The sequence below is a fragment of the Oryx dammah genome, unplaced genomic scaffold, assembly GCF_014754425.2.
Source record: "Oryx dammah isolate SB20612 unplaced genomic scaffold, SCBI_Odam_1.1 HiC_scaffold_1, whole genome shotgun sequence".
In the NCBI taxonomy this organism is placed as follows: Eukaryota; Metazoa; Chordata; class Mammalia; order Artiodactyla; family Bovidae; genus Oryx; species Oryx dammah.
This window is the reverse complement of record NW_024070185.1, coordinates 47,772,945-47,793,877: the sequence shown is the minus strand read 5'-3', so window position 1 is coordinate 47,793,877 and position 20,933 is coordinate 47,772,945. Positions and strand designations below refer to the sequence as shown.

General features: G+C 36.8%; 1 protein-coding gene across 1 annotated transcript in view; it reads right to left on the bottom strand.

Annotated features, from left to right (window-relative positions):
- Positions 1 to 472: 472 nt before the first annotated feature.
- Positions 473 to 20,933, bottom strand: part of GDA (guanine deaminase) — a 129,137-nt gene continuing 108,676 nt past the window's right edge. Inside the window, exons 10-14 of the mRNA XM_040253192.1 lie at positions 19,659 to 19,726; positions 10,633 to 10,779; positions 7,083 to 7,213; positions 5,371 to 5,398; positions 473 to 4,381 (exon numbers count right to left, since the gene is read on the bottom strand). Coding sequence (XP_040109126.1) covers positions 4,311 to 4,381; positions 5,371 to 5,398; positions 7,083 to 7,213; positions 10,633 to 10,779; positions 19,659 to 19,726 — 445 coding nt within the window. The 3' untranslated portion in view covers positions 473 to 4,310. The remainder of the gene's footprint in view (positions 4,382 to 5,370; positions 5,399 to 7,082; positions 7,214 to 10,632; positions 10,780 to 19,658; positions 19,727 to 20,933) is intronic.

The following is a 20,933-nucleotide window of genomic DNA, read 5'->3' as shown; positions in this document are numbered from 1 at the left end:
CCCCTCCCATTGTCTCATGTGGTTTCATCTTTATGTCTTCAGATGTAGAGTATTTTTTGTGGTAGATTCCAGTCATATGAAATATCAACTATGCTTAAATCAAAGGCAATACTAATCTGAATCTAAAGGGATGAACATTATAGCTCAGCTTAATTTTTAAAAACCTATGTATGGTGACTATTATAGGATAGAAGACACATGTTGGCCCACAGCTAAATATTCTATTTTTTCTACAGTTTATGATATTTCTTTCTTTATTGCGATAGTATTGGTTTATAGTATTATATGTTTCATGTTTACAGCATTATATTTCTACCTCTGTATACAACATGCTTACCACAAAATTTTAGTTTCCATCCATCACCATACAGTTGACCCCTTTTAATCTCTTAAAATTCATGTTAAAAGGAGAAAAACATTGTAAAATGAACCTCACTTCTATCAGACTGACAGAACTCACAACAGAAACATATAAACACAGAACCTCATTTATTTTTGTTTTTAGCAGAAAGAGATCACTTAGCACAAGAACAATGAACAAATCATATAAATATTGAGGGAAAATGTTCCCATGAATACATACATGTATATATTCTTAAGAGCAGCGATCAGAAGTTTAATACAATGTAAAGTAGTTTTCAATTTTAAGAAAATGCTTTCTGCCAGACTTTTGAGTAGGAAGTGAACAGGTAAATCAATACCATATATCATCTATGGTTCAAGTCACTTGAATCCTGTGGACTGTGGGAACCATCTTGGGATTTACATTTAGTGTCATGGTTGGCCTGTTCAGCTTTTGAACAGGCCAATTTCACTGTTACATTTCACTCAGTTTGGAGCAGATTTACAAATTAACCCCTCACCTCTGATCTCTCACACTCAGGACTGTAGGAGGGGAAGGAAGGAGGGACTGAGAGTGAAAACATGCAGGAGACAAATGCCAGGGTTTCTAACATTTGTCAGTTCATTTCTGCACTTCTCCCCATGCTTGAGAGACATTAAAGTGTCAGGGTCCAAAGTCATACCTACAGTGGCTAAATAGATCTGAAATTGCAAAGAAAAAAACCTTAAAAATTTACAGTCCACCAATTTGAAAATTACTTCAAGACACTGCCCATGGCACATTTTTTAGTCTACCTTTTACTAACTCAGAACACTTTTAAAAAACAAACAAGCAAGCAAACGTGATTGCTTGCATCATCACCTCTGTCCAGTTGGCTACAGGAGCATCCAGCTCTGAATATCTTCCGTGAATAGCAAGTACAGGGTGGAACTGATACCACGGGCCTTCTAGCTAGCTTTTAAGCTTTCCATATGCCTGGCTGTGAGGTGAAAAAATGAAAAACAGGAGGAGTCTAGAAGGATCTCACAGCCGTTGTTTCCCTGCTGAGATCTCAGTGATAGCTGCAGACAGGGATATTCAAGACCACACCTCAGATCAACTAAGTATAACAGGGGTGTTTCCCATCAACTTCATTCCTTGACCATGCAGAATCCTCACAGAAATAAAAAGAGATCCAATGGGGTTCAATGATCATAATATTAATTTAGAAAGACCTCCTTCTAGCATGAAGGAAGCTTATCCCAAGATATCCTCTTGGATTCTAAAACCTTCAGCAATTAAATCAGAAGAAGCTGGGCTAATAAATAAGGATACAGAGTTTTCTTGGTCTCAGTTTATAATTACAAGGACAACCTTTTCTGTTCTAATCCTACATTTTACTCTCTTTTGAAAATTAAATTTACATTGGCTAATTAGCCTGCTTTTGTGTTCTGGTTGCAAAAATATTTTTAAATGTATGATAGTCTCTACTATCAAATACATTTTTACCTGTTAAAGTATATTCTATTAAAAATCTCATCAAACCTGAGGCAAATAGTGCAGAATAGGGTGAGGGGGCTGTGAAGATGTTTTAATCCTTCCTTTGCTGTCTGAGAGCAAAATATTCAAAATAAAGTGACAAAGAGAATTGACTTGGAATACTGCCTCTCTGCAATTCAAAAGTCAACCCACATTGAGCAAAGGCAACATTTCAAAGTGCAAAACATCTGGGCATGTGTATGTCTAATGCCTGCATTACCACAAAAAGCATATGCAACATTCATGAATACTGTACTTGGGGAAGTAAAACACATAAGTGGTGCAGGGAGCTCTAATTTTAACACATTCTATTTTTACTAGAAAAGAAATGCAGGTCCTAATATATTATCAGGGTTAAATTTAACATTTGACAGGCCGGTTGTATATGGCCGTTCTTCCTGCTTCTGATGCCACACTTACATTTACTGCACATGAGGCTAAATCTAAATGAAAACTGATGTTCAGCATCAAAATGTACATCCTTCGGGAAGGTAAAGGGTAGGATCTTTCCAAGGCTAAGAACAGCTTCTGCTGATTAGCGGCTCTTGCACATCATCCAAATTCCTTTGCCCACTCATGTGGGTTAGACACTGGGGTGACCAAGTTCCTTTGGCAGGGACTGGAGAGATAGAGCAGAAAACACCTGCCAGCACTAGAGAGAAATGGAATGAGGTTTGGTGCGGCATCTTTGACATGGCTCTGTAGCTAGGAATTCTGGAAAGACTGAGACTGAGACTGGAAACTGGGTTTTTACTGAGTTAATACCTCACAACACAAACTCTATAAAACGAAAATTTCTTCTGTCTTTATGTGTAGTGTATACACAAGTCTGGAAGTGTTTCCCCAGGGGTGAGGGGCCGGAGACTGAGCAGATGACTACTGAATTAGCATAACTGTATAAGAATAAAATTTAAAGTACCAGAGAAAAAATCTTCTTCTTTATTCTGTAGATACGGAGTTAGCGATATTCCATATAGTTCTCTACTATGAGATGATAATAGGAGTCAGCTCTAAGCCCTAGGTATGAGTGTTATCATATATTAAGAAAATCTCCTTTTTCTTGTTGGTTTATAGGATTTGGAGTTAAATGAGGAAAATATAGCATTTAAATAACATTAAATATAGCATTTAAATATCAATATTTCTTAGGGATTTCCTCATAAAGTCATAATTTGTTTTTAATTCTAAGTTATAGGAAAGCACACTATATTAGAAAGCATAAAAACACTATTTGTTTACTGTTTCTAGATGTCTAGTACAGATTAAGTCCTATTAATATAAGCATTAGTGGGACATTAAATATTTTTCATCATCCTAGAATTCGAATGTCCTGAAAATTATTAGGAATTAAAAAAGCAAGATAAAATTGAAAATAGAGTAATTTCAATATGCAGGGTTTAAAGATTTTTAATAATATTTATCTAACAGGATTTGTCCTTCATTTTAAAGTTCTAACAGATTGACATGAGTATGAAATTCCCAACAACTATGGAATAGTTCTTTGGGAGGACAGGTCATCACAATGAAACCCTTCCTTTTAGTACTGACACCTCCTGGATGCCCAAAACTTGTGCCAATTTATGAAGACACCAATCTACACAACAGTGCAGTATGGAATTTGTTTCTCTTCTGATAAAACTGAAGGCAATAATAGCATCACACAGTTGTATTCTAAGGTATTTTAAAGTACACAAAAGTACAGCTATTTATGCTATGTAGTTATGTGAATAATATTCCCAAGAGACGTTAAATCTTTAATAACCAACTTCTGTCAAACACTTAAGTACAGAACTATATTAAGACAGCATGTGGCATTCAATTTCTGACATTTCATCCCGTAAGAAGGCAAAGCAAAACAATAACACGTCTCTGAAATGCAAATGCCATTAAGTGCAAATTTCCAGAACACAAGGTCAATCTAGAAACACATTTTAAAATTCAACAGATTCACTTTTTAAATTAGTATGCTCAGTATATAATTTTCAAACACAATCTGAAGTGATTTTCCAATGTTTTTCATAGTCTTAACTTTTTCTCCCTTGTAAAAATGTACTCACTGGTTCATTTTCTGTTTTCCAGTTTTCACATTTACTAGCTGAAACTATCTAACCTTATAGGAATATCCTTTTTTCTCCACATTTCCAAATGTGAAATAGATTTTATTTAAATCTCATGATAAGAATACCACCAGTAATAACATTCCCTTATGTTTGAGCTTTAAAGTAAACCTTAAACAGTTCTAAAAGGAGAAATTTTTAATCCTCCCAACCAGAGCTGAGAATTAGCACAACTTCCTTCAAAAGATTTGTCAAGTAAATACTGTAACTAGACACAGAGGGAGATAGTCACCCCAAGAACAAGGTACTGTGTTTTGACTTCCTAACTCCACCTGGGCACGAGAAGGTACAGAACTGCGTTACCCCAGGAAAACTTGTAGACGCTGAGGGCCTTACACTGAGCTCGAAAAGGGAACCACCTGCTTTCCGCCCACATACACCTCCTCAATATTTCGGTCATCTCCTGAAAGAAACATTAGGAATCATTGTTTATAACCTGAACGGGGAGATATGATCAATAGAAAATGCAGCATCTAATCTGAGGATTAGAGCCTGAAATACATGCCTAAAACAGGATTCACTTAAAGTTGAATCGACCCTCCATCACTGTCCTTTTAGCTAGAATGAGTGGTTTCCATTTCCAGCCCCAACTGTAAAAGAAATACTTATCTTTATGTCCCAGAAGAATACTCAGCATGGTGAGATGACGGGCTTGCAACAATTGAGCTTCACAAGAAATACACATGTGTCTCTCCCACTCCAAATTCACTCAGAACTCAGAGGTCACTCAATGGCATGAGAGGAAGAAGAGAGTCTTCTATACTGTTTATTTCTCTCTCTCTCTCTCAGTGAATAGAATTGAATGTAGGTATGTTTAAAAAAAAAAAAAAAAAAAACTGGCTTCCCCGGTGTCTCAGTGGCAAAGAATCCACCTGCCAATGCGATGGCTTTGATCCCTGGGTCGGGAAGATCCCCTGGAGAAGGAAATGGCAACCCACTGCAGTATTCTTGTCTGGGAAATCCCATGGACAGAGGAGCCTGGTGGCCTACATTCCATGGGGTCACAAAAAAGTTGGACACGACTTAGCAACTAAACAACAACATGTTAAAAAAGCGTGCATGGAAAAGACTCCACCACATACTTATCACAAACACAGTGTGGTGGGACAGACTGAAGGGTCAGAACAAGTGTAGGAGGAAGTATAGGATGATCTCGTCTTGCCTGCCATTCCTCAAGTTTAGGGTTTAATACTGTGTTCTCAAAGAGCACGTTCATTTCAAATAGTGCCTTTAAATATTGTACCATAAATGGGCTCAGTGCTAAGGAATGCTAAAAACAATAATTCTAAGCAAATGATCACACATAATGCTTAACATATGGTACAATATATGCAGAGAGCATACCAAGAGACAACAAAAGATTTTATTTAGCATAGAGACATATATACCTACCTAGATATAGGAACTTCTGGATAACAGCCTAAAATGAAAAATAAAGATAATAATAAAGAAGAGTATGTTCTGCACTTAGAAAAGCAAATTGACAATGAATAGTGGTTGGCAAAACCCAGAAATATAAACTTATTTCTCGATGGCAGAAATCTATTTTTATTTTTTTCTAAACACAGACGTTTTTTCTTTTGTAAATATATATATATAGCCCACAGAGGAGAAAAATGTTGTACATTTCAATGCCCAAACTTATTTATATATTTACATAAAAGATGCTATCTTGATTATCACTATCTGTTTGCAGTTCCTCGTGTGAATTTCTTTAGTCTTGCATTCCATATCAAGGAGTTACAGTGAAAATATTTTTAATTTAAGCCCTAAAAAGGTCTTGAGATAAGATACATAATCCATCCATTTGACAGGTACTGTAATTCCCTCTTTTGTATACATTAGCCTGGCTGGAACTTAGTCCCAGAAATGGACACACTGGTGTCTGTCTATTCCAATAACAGAGCTGCGTAAAGGGGAAGAAATTATTTGTCACCAACAATCCAGTATCCCAAGTCAAAATGCTAAACTATGGCCAAAAGTACATAACTCTACTCACTGGAACTAGCTTCTATGGCTAAGAGTCACTGTCTCACTTAAGCTGGTATCCAATGAACACCCCAAAATCTACTTTTATTAATGAAAAAGAAATGGTCCTTTGCCTAAAAAAATAAAAGTACTGATTATTAACAAATGTTTTCCAATGCCTGAAAGTTCTTAATATATAACCTTGAAATCTTCAGAGGGAAAGTGTTAACATAAATTAAATACTTTAATATAATAATTTAAATATTTTAAGAGTTGTATAAGACAAGAAAAATGCCTGGATGAATGGGACTGAACCCTATTCCCAGAAACTCATTCTAATATTCCAGGGAATTCACTCAATCAATAAAAAGTAAAAGATTAAGTAATATAAAAAAACGAATGCTATTAACTTCAAATAATCCAGCACTTTTCTTCTAAAAACTTCAGTATGTTACATTTAATATCACACTTATTTTCATAAGTGGATCAATTTTTAAATGGCAATAGTTAAATTTTAAGAAAAACTATCTCATAAAGAATTGTTATTAAAGTAAGAAGAACCAGTTTATTTTATATATACAAAAACATGATAAGAGGGACAAAGTAATGAAACTCACTTTCTTATAATTAAGAGAGTCAATGTAGCATTGTGATCAAGAACCCAGACCCCCCAAATCAGAAAGTCCAGGAATGGAATTCAAACTCTGTCAGTTAATTACTAGCCATGAGTTCTTAGGAAATCATTTAACCTTCCTTAAGTCTCACTGCCCCATAAACCACATGGTAATATTAAATACACATTCCTCTCATAATAGTTCTGATAGTTAAACAAAAATGATGTATGAAAGTGCATAATCCCATTCCATTTAGCACATAGAAAGTGTGTTCAATAAGTGGTAACTATATTATGTTTTCTTAGAGTCAAGTACCTTCAAATATACAAATATATTCAAAATAGAAGTGTTCATTTATACCATTATTGTCATGAAATTATAATAACTTAAAAGGATCTAGCTTCCCTTATAAGAGTCTCCTCCATTCCATTAACCTGTTTCAGTTTCTTTTTTCCCCTAATAGGGAAGTTGTTATGACTAGTTCATGAAATAAATGCTTTTGATCAACTTCCTTTTACGTACCTCAGAAATCTCACCAACAAAATCTCCATAAAACAGGTCAATGGGAGAGTCAGATGCTTTGGGGTTGATCAGGAGGGCATCAAATTCCTTACCCACTTCAAAGTTTCCAATCTCTCTATCCAGCCCCAGGACTACAGGGTGGAATAAATTAAAAAACAGTCAGTATCTCCAAGCTTTGGACCATGTAAATATCCCAATTTACAAGGACAGAATCTGCCAACGTATCACTAGGAAAAAAATAATCAGTATCTTAATAATGAAGCATTCCAATAGACCGCAAGACTTTGATTTACAGAAAGCAGAGCAAGGAGAGGGAAAGCAAAATCTGAGAATAGAGGTCTCTTCAACACCCTAATCATATTAATAATTCTTATGGTATGTCTGTTTTGGCTCTACCAGTGTCCTTCATAGTCCAGCTGGTCTATGATTTCCATTCATCCCTCTAAGAAACATGACGATTGACCTAATATCTTTCTTTCCCTCTCCTATTCACCTTCCAACATTCCAACTCCTTTCCTTCCCCATTTTATTCTTTTGTTCTACAAAATAGCTGATAAGATCTACTTTTATGGCAGTGAAATGAACTTCAAATAAGTAAAAACTAATTATCTTTTTTTTTTTGCATGTTTGTCAATGCAGGCATATCCATCCTAAGTTCCTTAAATGATTTGAATAGAAAAATATTCACTTCTGAAAGCAAATGGATCCTCATAACTCAAGAGTCCCAGTGCTTTAGGAAGCAGACTAATTTCTCTGTAACCTTAAAGATTTCCTGGTTGCCAGAGAAGAATGGTTCTTTACATAGGGCATAGGTCAATAATGTCTGTTGACTTGATCCATCTTACAGCTAGAATTCTTGTTCCATGAATAGTGGATGTCAAGGAAGAACATCTCTCATTTTTATGGTTTACTTTCAAAAGATGAGGGTAGCTGGTTTTCCTGGTCAGTGAGGGTATTGAATTTATGCTCCTTAAAGCCAATAATGTGGATAGAGTGTTCCAAATGGAAGCATGCATGAAAGAAAAGTCACCTGGAGTGCAGCATTTTGTAGTTGAATTTTTACGTGTATTTTTTTTATTCTGTCACTGTCAGAATACAGTCCTGTGTGAAAATATTATACAATAACAGCTGCATTATATTTCTGTGTATGGATATCCAAAAGTCTTTTGGCAATGCTCTAAGCACACATTTAGAAATCCTGCTTGTTCTTAAGTGGTTATTTAAAGGGTAACTCATTTATTCTCAGAAAAGAAAGAGACTTTTTAGCCAAAGAATTCTTATAGGAAGACAGAGGTGCAAACATAATTAGAAAAGTTAAAAAGTAGCTGGGTGACTTCTGATTGTGGGGAGAAGAACTGAATGAAATAGAAAGTCACTAGAAATCTTCTCCCCCTTCACTGATTACACTTGACATTTTTCATTTGACACTTGTTATTACACTTGATACTTGTCATTTTTCACTTGACAAATAGCATGACAAACATGAGTTTTTGATGACTATTCAACTTAAAGTTATTGTATGTTTAATAGGCCAGATAACCAGGTTCATTTGCCAGGATTTGACAAGGGTGTGTGTGTTGTGTGTGTGTGTGTGTGTGTTATGTGTGTGTGTGTGTTATGTGTGTGTGTGTGTATGTGTTATAGCCCCACTACGCCACTCTGTCAGGGCTTCCCTGATAGCTCAGATGGTAAATAATCTGCCTGCAATGCAGGAGACTCGGGTTTGATCCCTGGATCAAGAAGATCCCCTGGAGAGGGAATAGCAACCCATTCTAGGATTCTTGCCTAGAAAATTCCATTGACAGAAGAGCCTGGTGGGCTACAGTCCATGGGGTTGCAAAGAGTTGGATATATATATATATAAACTAACTGGATTATTTGTTGGAATCTGGAGAGTTCAGGTATGAACTAACCAAAAAAAGACACAACTACTTTCAGTGAATTGTAAATTGCTCTAAATTCACATTATTGCAGAAGGGCCTAACCGTGCTGGTAAGCAACTCAAATGCACTTTAAGAAATGCAGTGTTACTGTCTCTGGAACAGATGTTGGCTCTGTGAAGGCCATTTATGCATATCTTAATCTTGAGAGTGAATGTAAAGCTAGGAAGAGTCCAGCTTTTAACAGGAAAGCATTCATCTCATTCACTCAGACTCTTGTGGAGACACAAGCTAAGGAAAAGAAATTCTGTTACTGTAATCTCAGAGGCCCAGAAAATAGATCTGAAAGCTGTACAGCAAGGTAGAAATGATTTGGTAAGCACCCCATGCCGGCCTGGCCAGATAACAGGATCCTGATGAAACAACTCACAGTCGGCCTAGAGTAAAAAAGCATTATTTAAATATAAGTCATTTACACCATGAAGTTAAGGTGGTAGGACAACTATGTGAACTCAGATGTGAAAGTGGGGAGTGTCACACTTGTTAAAAGTACAGAACTTTTAAAACTTAGAACTTTAGAAAATAAAGTCATAAGACATGGGAAAATGCAAAGCATATGACCTTTTTCTTGAAATGTTCTTTATGGCATGATAGCAGAACATTCAGGGAAGAGCCAGGACTTTTCTATTCCCAGGATACCCTGGCCTCCACCATACTTCATTTCTAAGATCTAGAGTATTTATCACAAATATCAAGATATGTTTAAAAATATACACCTGCCTCAAGATCTGTTTTTCTTTCTCAGTAGCTACCTAAGGTTTCATGCTATGCTCATTTTCATCCATCCAGATTATATTACAATACTAAAGTGAAAGCAATACAGTTACCAAGTTCTATTTTTTCAGTAAAAATATAGTTACATGTGAGAACTGGGAAAAGCTGATGAACAATATTTGCATATCAACCAGTTGTATTTTTACAACTTTCTCTTTTGAAGGAGGCTTGTAATTAGTGTACTTAAGTATATAAACAAAATACAAAGTCTAGGCTAAGATTTATACAGGAAGGAAAAAAAAAGATATATACAGGAAGATATTGCACTGGAAAGCATTGACCTGCACTCTGGCATCAGATTTTCTAGATTCAAATAATATACCACAGTGAGATGTGTAAGCCTCACTCACGTACCTGGTTGGTAAAATAGAATAAATAGCAGTAGCTCTGAGGATTAAATAACAGCATCCATAAGGCATGTTGCATAGTCCCTACACATGGTAAGAAACCAGTAAGTCTTGGCCATTATTATTATTACTACTCAGGCCAATAGAGAGCACTTTACTTGACTTGATGGGAAAAAACTGATTAAAGAATTCATATGCATGTGACCAATACAAGGATCCATTACAACAATAAGATAACTGCATACTGAACATCTCTTTTGCCAAAAACAAAGAGCTTGCTAAATTAATGATTCAAATCATTCAAGTAATGATTCACCACATGCTTAAATGTGTACTTGACTTGCTAAACTTTGGGTATATTATGTGAGATGCAAATCATGAATACGGGGATGCCTGCTGATGACAGCATCATGAACCTTCATACTTCAGCCACGGACATAGATTGGCATGGTTGTACATCATGTGAGAAAGAAAGAAAATGCTCATTACCTTGGCTGCCTCCAAGAGTAGCTAGTCTGAAGACTTCATTGAGGGTGAGGCTTTTTGCATTTATCTTATTAATTAAAAGGATATTGGAAACCATCACTGCTCTTCTGATTGCATCAAGCATGGATGATGAATAACCACCAGCCACATCTATGGTAGATAAAATAAACAGTAACCTTATGAGCTGGATTATTAGGTATATTGGGGTTTTTTCTGTTTTTAATGACAGATATCCACTCTAATATACTTCAGAGAAAAGACCTTATCTACAAACACAGAATAGACACAGACTAATATTTAAAGGAATTCAAAACTTGCAATTAGTATCAAATTGTACTTCTACTAGTTTTCTAGGTCTGCTGAAACAGATTACCACAAATGTGATGGTTCAAAACAGCAGAAATTTAGACTGCTCTGGTAGTCTGGTGGTTAAGACTGAGTGCTCCCACTGCAGAGGCATGGGTTCAATCCCTGGTTGGGGAACTAAGATTTCACATGTGTGGCAAAAAAAAAAACAAAACCAAAAAACAGAAATTTATTCTCTCACAGTTTTGTAGGGCAGAGGTGTGGCAGGGCCACCATCCCTCCAGTGTCTAGGGAAGAAGCTTCCCAGTTTAAGGGGGCTCCTGGTGTTCCTTGGTTTGTGGCAGTGTAGCTCCAGTGTCTGCCTCCATATTCAAATAGGCTTCTTCCTTCTGTGTCTTTATGTGCCTTTCATTGCTTGTTCTTATAAGGACATTCATCACTGGATTCACCTTAATTCACAATGACTTCATCTTAAGAGCTTTACCTTAATTACATTTGCAAAGATCTTTATTTCAAATAAGGCCATATTTACATGTTCCTGGTAGATATCTCCTTTTAGGGGAGGTGGTACAGGGAGCATAATTCAACACAGCACAATACCCAATGTTCAATAAAGTTAAGAGAAGAAACATCTTTGACTATTCCCTAAACTCGCATGATTACATTATAGATAACATGAGATCTAAAATAAACTCATAGTTCTATGCTCTAACGGAGAAGGCAGTGGCACCCCACTCCAGTACTCTTGCCTGGAAAATCCCATGGACGGAGGACCCTGGTAGGCTGCAGTCCGTGGGGTCGCTAAGTTGGACATGACTGAGCAACTTCACTTTCACTTTTCACTTTCATGTATTGGAGAAGGAAATGGCAACCCACTCCAGTGTTCTTGCCTGGAGAATCCCAGGGACAGCAGAGCCTGGTGGACTGCCGTCTCTGGGGTCGCACAGAGTTGGACACAACTGAAGCGACTTAGCAGCATGCTCTAAAAACTTGTCCTAACTCTATTTTTAATTCTAATGAGGACTTTGGGAATTAAAATGGCTACTTCTTTATGATAATTTTTTCAGGAAGAGCTTTTAGAATGAACTTAAATATTCTGGAAAAATCACTGTAATAAATGATCAGTGCTGATATTGACAACTGGCATCATTTGTCACTGGCATCATTAGATGAGGAATGAGAATTTTTATAGTGTTTTAAATAAGTCCCTAATCATAATTAAATTGAAATACTGCCTTTGACAAGAATGAATATAGAAGCTAAAGGAATTTGTATAAATGTCAAGTAAGCTAACATGTTTTATTAGAGGAAAAGTACATCTATAGCTAATAAAATACACTTAATATTTCAAGAGTTCCTTTTGTCACGTCTTGGTAGACACATATAATTGTTAGTGCCTATGTATATTGCAAAGATCAAAAATGATAGCCCACTAAGTAATCTTAGATTGCAGTTTAATTTTATGTTCAGCTGTCTTACATGTCTTTAGATAAACTTGTATGATTTTTTTGTTTTAGAAAATAGTCATATTTTCATTGTGATTCTTTTGAAAAGAGAATACTGGATTAGAAGGGCCCAGGAATGAGACCATTAGGAAGCTGCTGCTAAGCTGCTAAGTCGCTTCAGTCGTGTCCGACTCTGTGCGACCCCATAGACGGCAGCCCACCAGGCTTCCCCATCCCTGGGATTCTCCAGGCAAGAACACTGGAGTGGGTTGCCATTTCCTTCTCCAATGCAGGAAAGTGAAAAGTGAAAGTGAAGTCGCTCAGCCGTGTCCAACTCTTTGAGACCCCATAGACTGCAGGCTACCAGGCTCCTCCATCCATGGGATTTTCTAGGCAAGAGTACTGGAGTGGGGTGCCATTGCCTTCTCCGATTAGGAAGCTAGTGCAGGAGTTTAAGCAAGAAGCAATAGCTTACTTGTATGCTTGTATGAGGTGTTCAGTTCAGTTGCCATTTCCTCCTCCAAAAAAGATGGTAGTGTGGTAACAATCAAGGGTAGAAAGGACAAGGATAGTAACTATGGATGATGGTAAGAAGCCAGGCTGAAGTGGGTGGAGGAATAGAAGAGTGCTTGGGATGCAACAGCAGTGTGAGTACCTACTCATTGAAGTTTTGCTGGGAAAGGGGATAGAGAAGTGGGGCAGGAGTCTAATTAACAGAGAGGTTTTCTTCACACCTTTGCTTAAAAGACCAGGAGGTCTACAGAATGTTTGTATGCTGAAGGAATGATCCAGGAGGGAGGAGGTAACAATGATACAGGAGAGTTACTGGCCAATGGAATTGATTTATTGAGACCAAGGGAGAGGATAGAGTACAGAACACACTTCAGGGTATGTTTGTTTTTGACTTAGATTGGAAGAGAAATTTTTTCAGCTACAGCAAGAAAAAGAAGAGAAAATGCAAGCAGATGGAGGAAGGTATGTAAATTTAGTGGTGGGAACATAAAGGAAAGGCTTCTGATTGTGTCTGTTTTCTCAATGACTGATGAAATAAGGCCATTAGCTGGAAGCAAAGAGGGTATGATTTGGGATAAAATACTTAGGAAGAAATAGGTAAGTCTATCTTGGAATATGGGAACATATTAGAGAAACATAATTGCCTATTTGGGCCCCAAAGAATTGATGGTCTTGAACTGTGGTGTTGGAGAAGACTCTTGAGAGTCCCTTGGACTGCAAGGAGATCCAACCAGTCCATTCTGAAGGAGATCAACCCTGGGATTTCTTTGGAAGGAATGATGCTAAAGCTGAAACTCCAGTACTTTGGCCACCTCATGTGAAGAGTTGACTCATTGGAAAAGACTCTGATGCTGGGAGGGATTGGGGGCGGGAGAAGAAGGGGACGACAGAGGATGAGATGGCTGGATGGCATTACCGACTCGATGGACATGAGTCTGAGTGAACTCCAGGAGTTGGTGATGGACAGGGAGGCCTGGTGTGCTGCGATTCATGGGGTCGCAAAGAGTTGGACACGACTGAGCGACTGAACTGAACTGAACAGAACTAAGGGCCACTTAGGATTTGAAAGCAACATTTAAAATGAAACCACTAGAAAAATTATTTCCGGCAATATCCAGCTGCTCAACTGTAAACACTGAGAAGGGGAAGAGCTGAGACAGCCAATGGGGGGTGGGCTTTTCAAAAGTTAATTACAAATTTAAAAAATGAGGGAGGGAGGGTGGAAGGAAAGAAAGGAAGGAAACAGAGAGGGACATGAGAAGGAAGTTCCAAGGAATGTTATAGTGAATACTCTGGCATCTAAGATGTGTAGATTAGGAAAAGAATAATGAATTTTGAAAAAGCATGTAATCGCTGGATTGGAGTCTACAAGTTGATCAAAGAATATTGCTTTTGAATTAATTGAAGTAAATTAGAAGGGTAGGAATTTGTCCCTAGAGAGTGGCATCCTGGCTCCATGTACATTGTTTTGATGAGTTTGTAGGTCTTATTGACATAAACTTGTTCCATATTTTTTCAGGTTATTGGTTTGTTTGTTTTTGATAATTTGCTATGTCCTTTTTTTTCAGATAAGGAAATTTTATACACTCATAATTTTGCTCCCACTTGCCAAATACATCTTTATCCTTTCAACCTTACACATAAACCACAACTTCTTGGTTTCTGTTAATAAAATCAGAAAGTAAAACAATTTTTAGTACTTGGGAAGTTCTTTCTTGCAGCCTGTACATTATTTTAAGATTTTATGATAAAATATTAAAGACATTCAAATGATACAGGGAAAATATAATACCAAAACTCAAGGACCTAACAGTTTCAAAGACAGCATTATAGATTCAGGTCCCAGGAACCTCTTACCAGAGGGAAATACCTTGATTTATGTTGCCATTTTGATTTTTTTAATGTTTATATTGTTGTTTATTAAAGCTGTTAGACCAGTTTAAGACTTATAGTCTGATAGTTTTTTAAAAGGTATTACTTTTAACATTGTACACATTCTCTCATTTTTTAAACTCCTTTACAATTTTTTTCTTATTTCTGTTTTAAACGATTTTAGCCTTCCCTGACGTCCTGTTGTACCATACTTCCCTGTACCATGACCCTTCACTTTGGCTCATCACTCATTGAATCATATAGATTTTCAGGTAATTTTTTCAGAGGATTCATGGGGAGAATATTTTCCAAACCTTCGTACATTTGAGAATTTTGTTGCCTTCACACATAAGGGAGAAAATGGCCCAATATAATCTTTTTTAATAACAACCACTTTCTCTCCAAACTCTTGTTCTTGATATTTTGCAGGCCAACAGAAATTGGTTTTTAACTGTTTTATTGATAAATGACTTTTCCCCTTGCCTCAGCATTTTAGAACTTTCTTTTCTTTTTCTTTATAATTAAATATTTTGCCACAATTGGTTCAGTTATGGTTTAGACCTAAAGAGGGTAAGTTCTTTCATTACGATACTCAGTAAGCTCAGAAAAGATTTGTTCTTCAGAGCTCTGATGGTTGCTTCTGTTCCATTAGTTCTGGATCCTTAGTCAGGAAAATCCCGTTTGCTGGTGCCATGCTCTCCTATCTTCCATGTAGACTGTTCTCAAACACCCTCTTTTATCTTTGGTCAACTTCATTCTCCACATCACTGATTTAATTTTCCACAACAATAATTCTGCTTCTCATGGCTAGCTATGTGGTTTGTTTGTTTGTTTGTTTTAACAGAGGGATAATTAAGGTATCATAAAATGCTCAGAACTTGTGTTCAGTTTGATGAATGTTAATAACTATGTATAGCCATTTAAGGACCTTTCAGAAAACAAGATATTAAACATTTCCCTCACCCCAGCAAGGCCCCTCATGGCCCTTTTCAGTAGTTCCCTCCCCACCCCCACCCCAAATCTTGGCAACCACTTTTTTTAATTGATGTTTTATTTTTAATCACTTTTTTATTGGAGTATAACTGCTTTACAATGCTGTGTTAGTTTTTACTGTATGGTAAAGTGAATCAGCTTTATGTATACATATATCCCTCTCTCTCTTGGATTTCTTTCCCATTTCACCACCACAGAGCACACCCCAGCGTTCACTGCATTGCTGTTTACAATAGCCAGGACATGGAAGCAACCTAAACATTCATCAACAGAAGCATGGGCAAGGAAGATGTGGTGCATACGTACAAAAGAGCACCACCCAGCCACAAAAAAGGAACGAAACTGCGCCCTTTGTAAAGATGCCGTTGGACCTAGAGCCCGTCCTACAGAGTGAAGTTAGAAAGGAAGGGCAACACCTCCTAACAAGAAAACTAGTTAGAAAAACATATCAGGCACTTTGGACAGAATCAAGTGCACATGGCAAATATGGACTTCTACCTGCTTTTGCTTGGCAGCCATTTTCTGATTTCTGCCAATGCAGGTTAGCTCTGTTGCTGCTAACCTGGACAATCTCTTGTCCCTGGACTTCATACATATGGAACCATACAGTGAGTGCTCTTTTGTGCTTGGCTTTTTTCACTTAACAAAATGATTTTTAAGTGAAAATGTTTTATCTTAGTGAAGTAGAGTTGATGTATAGTATTGTGTTAATTTCTGCTGCATGGGAATGTAATACATTCTTTTTTCATGTTCTCTTCTAGTGTGGTTTATCACCAGATAGTGACTATAGTTCCCTGTGCTATGCAGTAGGACCTTGCTGTTTATCCATTCTAAATGTCATAGTTTGCATCTGCAAACCCCAAACTCTCCATTCCTCTCCCTCGGCAACTACAGGTCTACTTTCTATGTCTCTGAGTCTGTTTCTGTTTTGTAGATAGGTTCATTTGTGTCGTATTTTAGATTCTGCATATAAGTGATACCATGTGGTACTTGTCCTCTTTCTGACTTCTTCCCTTGGTTTGATCATTTCTAGGTCCAACCATAGTGCTTCAGTGGCATTACTTCAGTCTTCTTTAATGGCTGAGTAGTATGCCATCGTATGTATGTACCACATTGTTTTTTTACCCATTCATCTGTCGATGGACATTTAGGTTGCTTCCAGTCTTGACTATGGTAAATAGTGCTGCTATGAACACAGAGGTGCCTGTGTCTTTTTGTATTATAGTTTTGTGTGGATATATGCCCTGGAGTGGGATTGCTAGATCACATGGCAACTCTTTTTAGTTTTCTGAGGAACCTCTATACTATTTTCCCTGTAACCGCACCAAGTTACCTTCCCACCAAGTGTATGAGGGTTCCCTTCTCATCACACCCTCTCCAGTATTTTTAACAAAATATTTTTGTTTTTTATATATCAATGATTTGTTCTTTTTTTAAAAAAAAATGCTGAGTGGTGTTTCTTTGTATGAATGTGCTGCATCTGCTTATCTGTCCTCCTGTTAGAAGGTTTTTAAACTTTATTTCCAGTTTGGGGCTATTATTAATAAAGCTATTATAAATATTATTGTATAAATATATGTGTTTATTTCTCTAGGGTAAATACCCAAAATGGAATTACTGAGTCATATGTAGATGTATTTTCAACTTTAGAGAACTATTTGGCAGTTTCTTATAAAGTGGTTGTACCATTTAGTCTCCCTCCAGTAGTGTATAGTGATCTACATGCTTATTATTTTTTCTTTTTCAATTTCTTCTTCCATTTTCAAATTTTCCTTTTCCATCAAAACTCAAGGTCTTTTCATAGGGCCATGTCTTCTTGTCCTCTAGGGATGATAGCAATATCCTGAACTCTTATTCTAGATCCTAAAGTACATGGGAGATATGTTCATTCTCTTATTATTTTTGATACCACTTTCTCTTGTTTTGCAATGGTTTTGTGAAGCATCATGCACGTTTCTCATATTTAACAATTAAGAAATGAGAAAGTTCAGATCTGCTTCTGTTATAGATAGAGTGAATGATCCACTCTTAGACCTACACTCGGCACAATATAAGTTAAACAGTCTTTTAAAGTTCAAAGGAAAAGAACAAGTTTATGCATAAAGGTCATGTTTAGGAAATAGTTGTATATAGGATAGCTATGTAAAATGCAACAGCATCCTCCAAGTTAACACATGAGAATATATCATATTAAATCAAACCTTTAATCAGGAAACCACCGTTATTCGTTCCCTTTTAAGCCAATCTTTATTGACTAGTGCAACTTGCCAGGTATCTGCAAACCACATCACATGCATTTTTTTCATTTAAGTCTCAAAACAAGCATGTAGCATAGATGTTGTTATAATTATTGTTGTTCTTGTTATGGAAATTAGGAAATGAATCTTTAGAAAATTAAGGTATTTTGCTCAAGGTCTTATGGCTAATAAGTGACAGAGCTCTGCAGAATCATTTTAGATCATCACTATGCAACCCAAAAAAGACTCTGATGCTGGGAGGGATTGGGGGCAGGAGGAGAAGGGGATGACAGAGGATGAGATGGCTGGATGGCATCACTGACTCGATGGACATGAGTTTGAGTGAACTCTGGGAGTTGGTGATGGACAGGGAGGCCTGGCATGCTGCAATTCATGAGGTCGCAAAGAGGTGGACACGACTGAGTGAATGAACTGAACTGAACTGATGCCACCCAAATTCAAGAACTGGAAGTCATGTGAGGAACTAAAGTTGTGGAGACCAAACTCCTTGAAAATCTGAAAGCAACGTCTGAGTTTTGAATTTCTACTAAATTTTCCACTGACAAAAACTCTTGACCACTTTTTTTCTTATCCATTAAAGGTTTTCTGTCAGAGTGAAAACAACTGGTTTCCTACCTTAATACCTGAAACTATATCCAAGTATTACACAATCTTAGTGATTCAAGGCTTAAATTCAAATTTTAAAAAAACTCAATTGATTTGATTCATGTAAAACTGAGGAATGAATCATATTTTATTATTGTAGTCTTACCAATATTGTTTGGTATAAAAATTAACTGAGACTTGAGTTATTGTAAAAAATGATGAAAACCATTATTTTCATTATGCAAACATCCTGGTGCTCTTACAAATCAGTAAGACAAATGAATCAAGAATGAAAAATAAGCCCTTGTGCCCCAAAGCCATTAAAAATTTTTTTTTTAGTTCATTCATACCCAATGATAAAGAAAGGTCATAGTGGATGCCTAGACTTTGGGGCCTGACTCCCTTCCAAAGTGAGCAGCACTACACATACTCAGGAAAAGCAGTTCAAATGTACTATGAGAAAAAGGAGACATCACTAATTCATCAGCCACCTAGACTGTCCTTCAGCCAAGTGAACATCAGACTGCCTGTGGGAATCAGAATCTCATTTTGTTAAAAACTTCTTAAAAGCAAAGCACGTTTTTTAATATATCTCAGAGTTCTCCATTATGGCATAGACTGAATTTGTGTTCACTATTCACAAGGTCGAATAATTTTCTTTTGAGACAGTATTTGTGATGACACAGTTACTGAAGACTAAAAACATAAAAATCCAAGCCATTGAAATTTAGCAAGAAGGATAAAACAAAAGGAAAAAAAAGAACAAGGACTCTTTAAAAAGAATCTCTGAAACACTTGAGAAGGGCTTATCCTTTATAGCCCTGTGTCTGAATATAAACATGGATAATGGCTTTCAAGAGGTTAATGCCACCAAAAGTTTTCCCTTTGCATGTATTTTCTTACTGCTTCCAGCTTCACTATTAGCACAAGATGTGACTGCCAGAAAATAAAACCAAGTTTTTAAAATTATACAACTGTAACTTGAAAATTATTCACAGTAGAAAGTTATGCACTTTATTAACCACTTTGCCATGGCTCTTAACGGGAAGCTACTAACCTGTTCCCAGCCCTGTCTTCACTCCATGTTTCAGGACCTCCGGCACATTGAGCAGGCCGCTGCTGAGCCTGCAGAGAGAGGAGACGGTCAGAACAAGGAGACCCCCACATGGGTCCCAACAAGAGAAGGACACTAACAGTAACAATGGTGATGTCACTGAAAATTGTGATTCCCATTGTCTCAGCTCTAATGCTGACACAAACACATTAGTCACATCTGACCATCTGAGTCCTGGAGTGAAAAAGGATCAAAAACCTTGAGCAGAGCTTCCTATTAGGAGAGCACAAAACAGCAAGAATTAGAAAGGAGAGCAGGGGATTATGTGTAAGGAAAAATGAACTTAAATCTTGCAATTAGTTCAATGGTTTTACCGAGTTTATATTTATTTTTCAGCTTTATAAACAACTTATTGACCAGAGACGTATTAATACATCTTTTGTTACCTGAATGTTATTGATTAGAGATATTTCAATATTCACTTATATAACAAATCACCAGCCACAAGCATTAGTTTCTGCAAAAATCCCGTGGTCAATAATGTGTTAAGATATAAATGACAAACAAAATTATAGTATATTTAAAGTATACAACATGATGATTTGATATATGTATATACTGGGAGAGGATTTCTCCCCATTGAAACATCTGTCACCTCACATATATTTACCTTTTGTTATTGTTGAGAACCTACAAGTTCTACTTTCTTAACAAATTTCAATTATACAATATGGTGTTAGCAACTTGTAAAAAAAATTTTTTTTTCAAGCAGCCCATCCTTCTATGCTAGGAAGTAGAAATTATAAAGCATTGCCTTTCCTCTCCTCCTGGAATCATTTGTTGCCTTGAATGACTAGTGATTTGCAAGGGCAAAGAAAGAGGGGTAAAATTGGAAGAGGGGATGCAGGCAATGCTGCTTCTGAGGACAGCAGCAACTAGGACAGATTTCAAACATCATGACCCTGAGCTCAATAGATGTGCCACCTTTCTAAAGAGACAAAAACTAAAGCGATCCTCAGAAGTCTGTGAAGATGCAAAGGTCAAAGTGGTTTCCTTGAAAATGCTCGTAACTATCATTTTCAAAGCCCAGTGCATGTGCAAGAAATCTCTCAAAGTTGTTGAAGAAAGAATAGCAGTGACCATTCAAACCAAAACATTAGCCATAAAGAAAAATTTAACTTCAAACCTTAGTTTGCAAAGCTGAGTCATGTTTTCATTTAAGTGTTGCATAACTAAATTCATAGGATATTAAATCTTTCCTCTAACTGGTCACCAGAC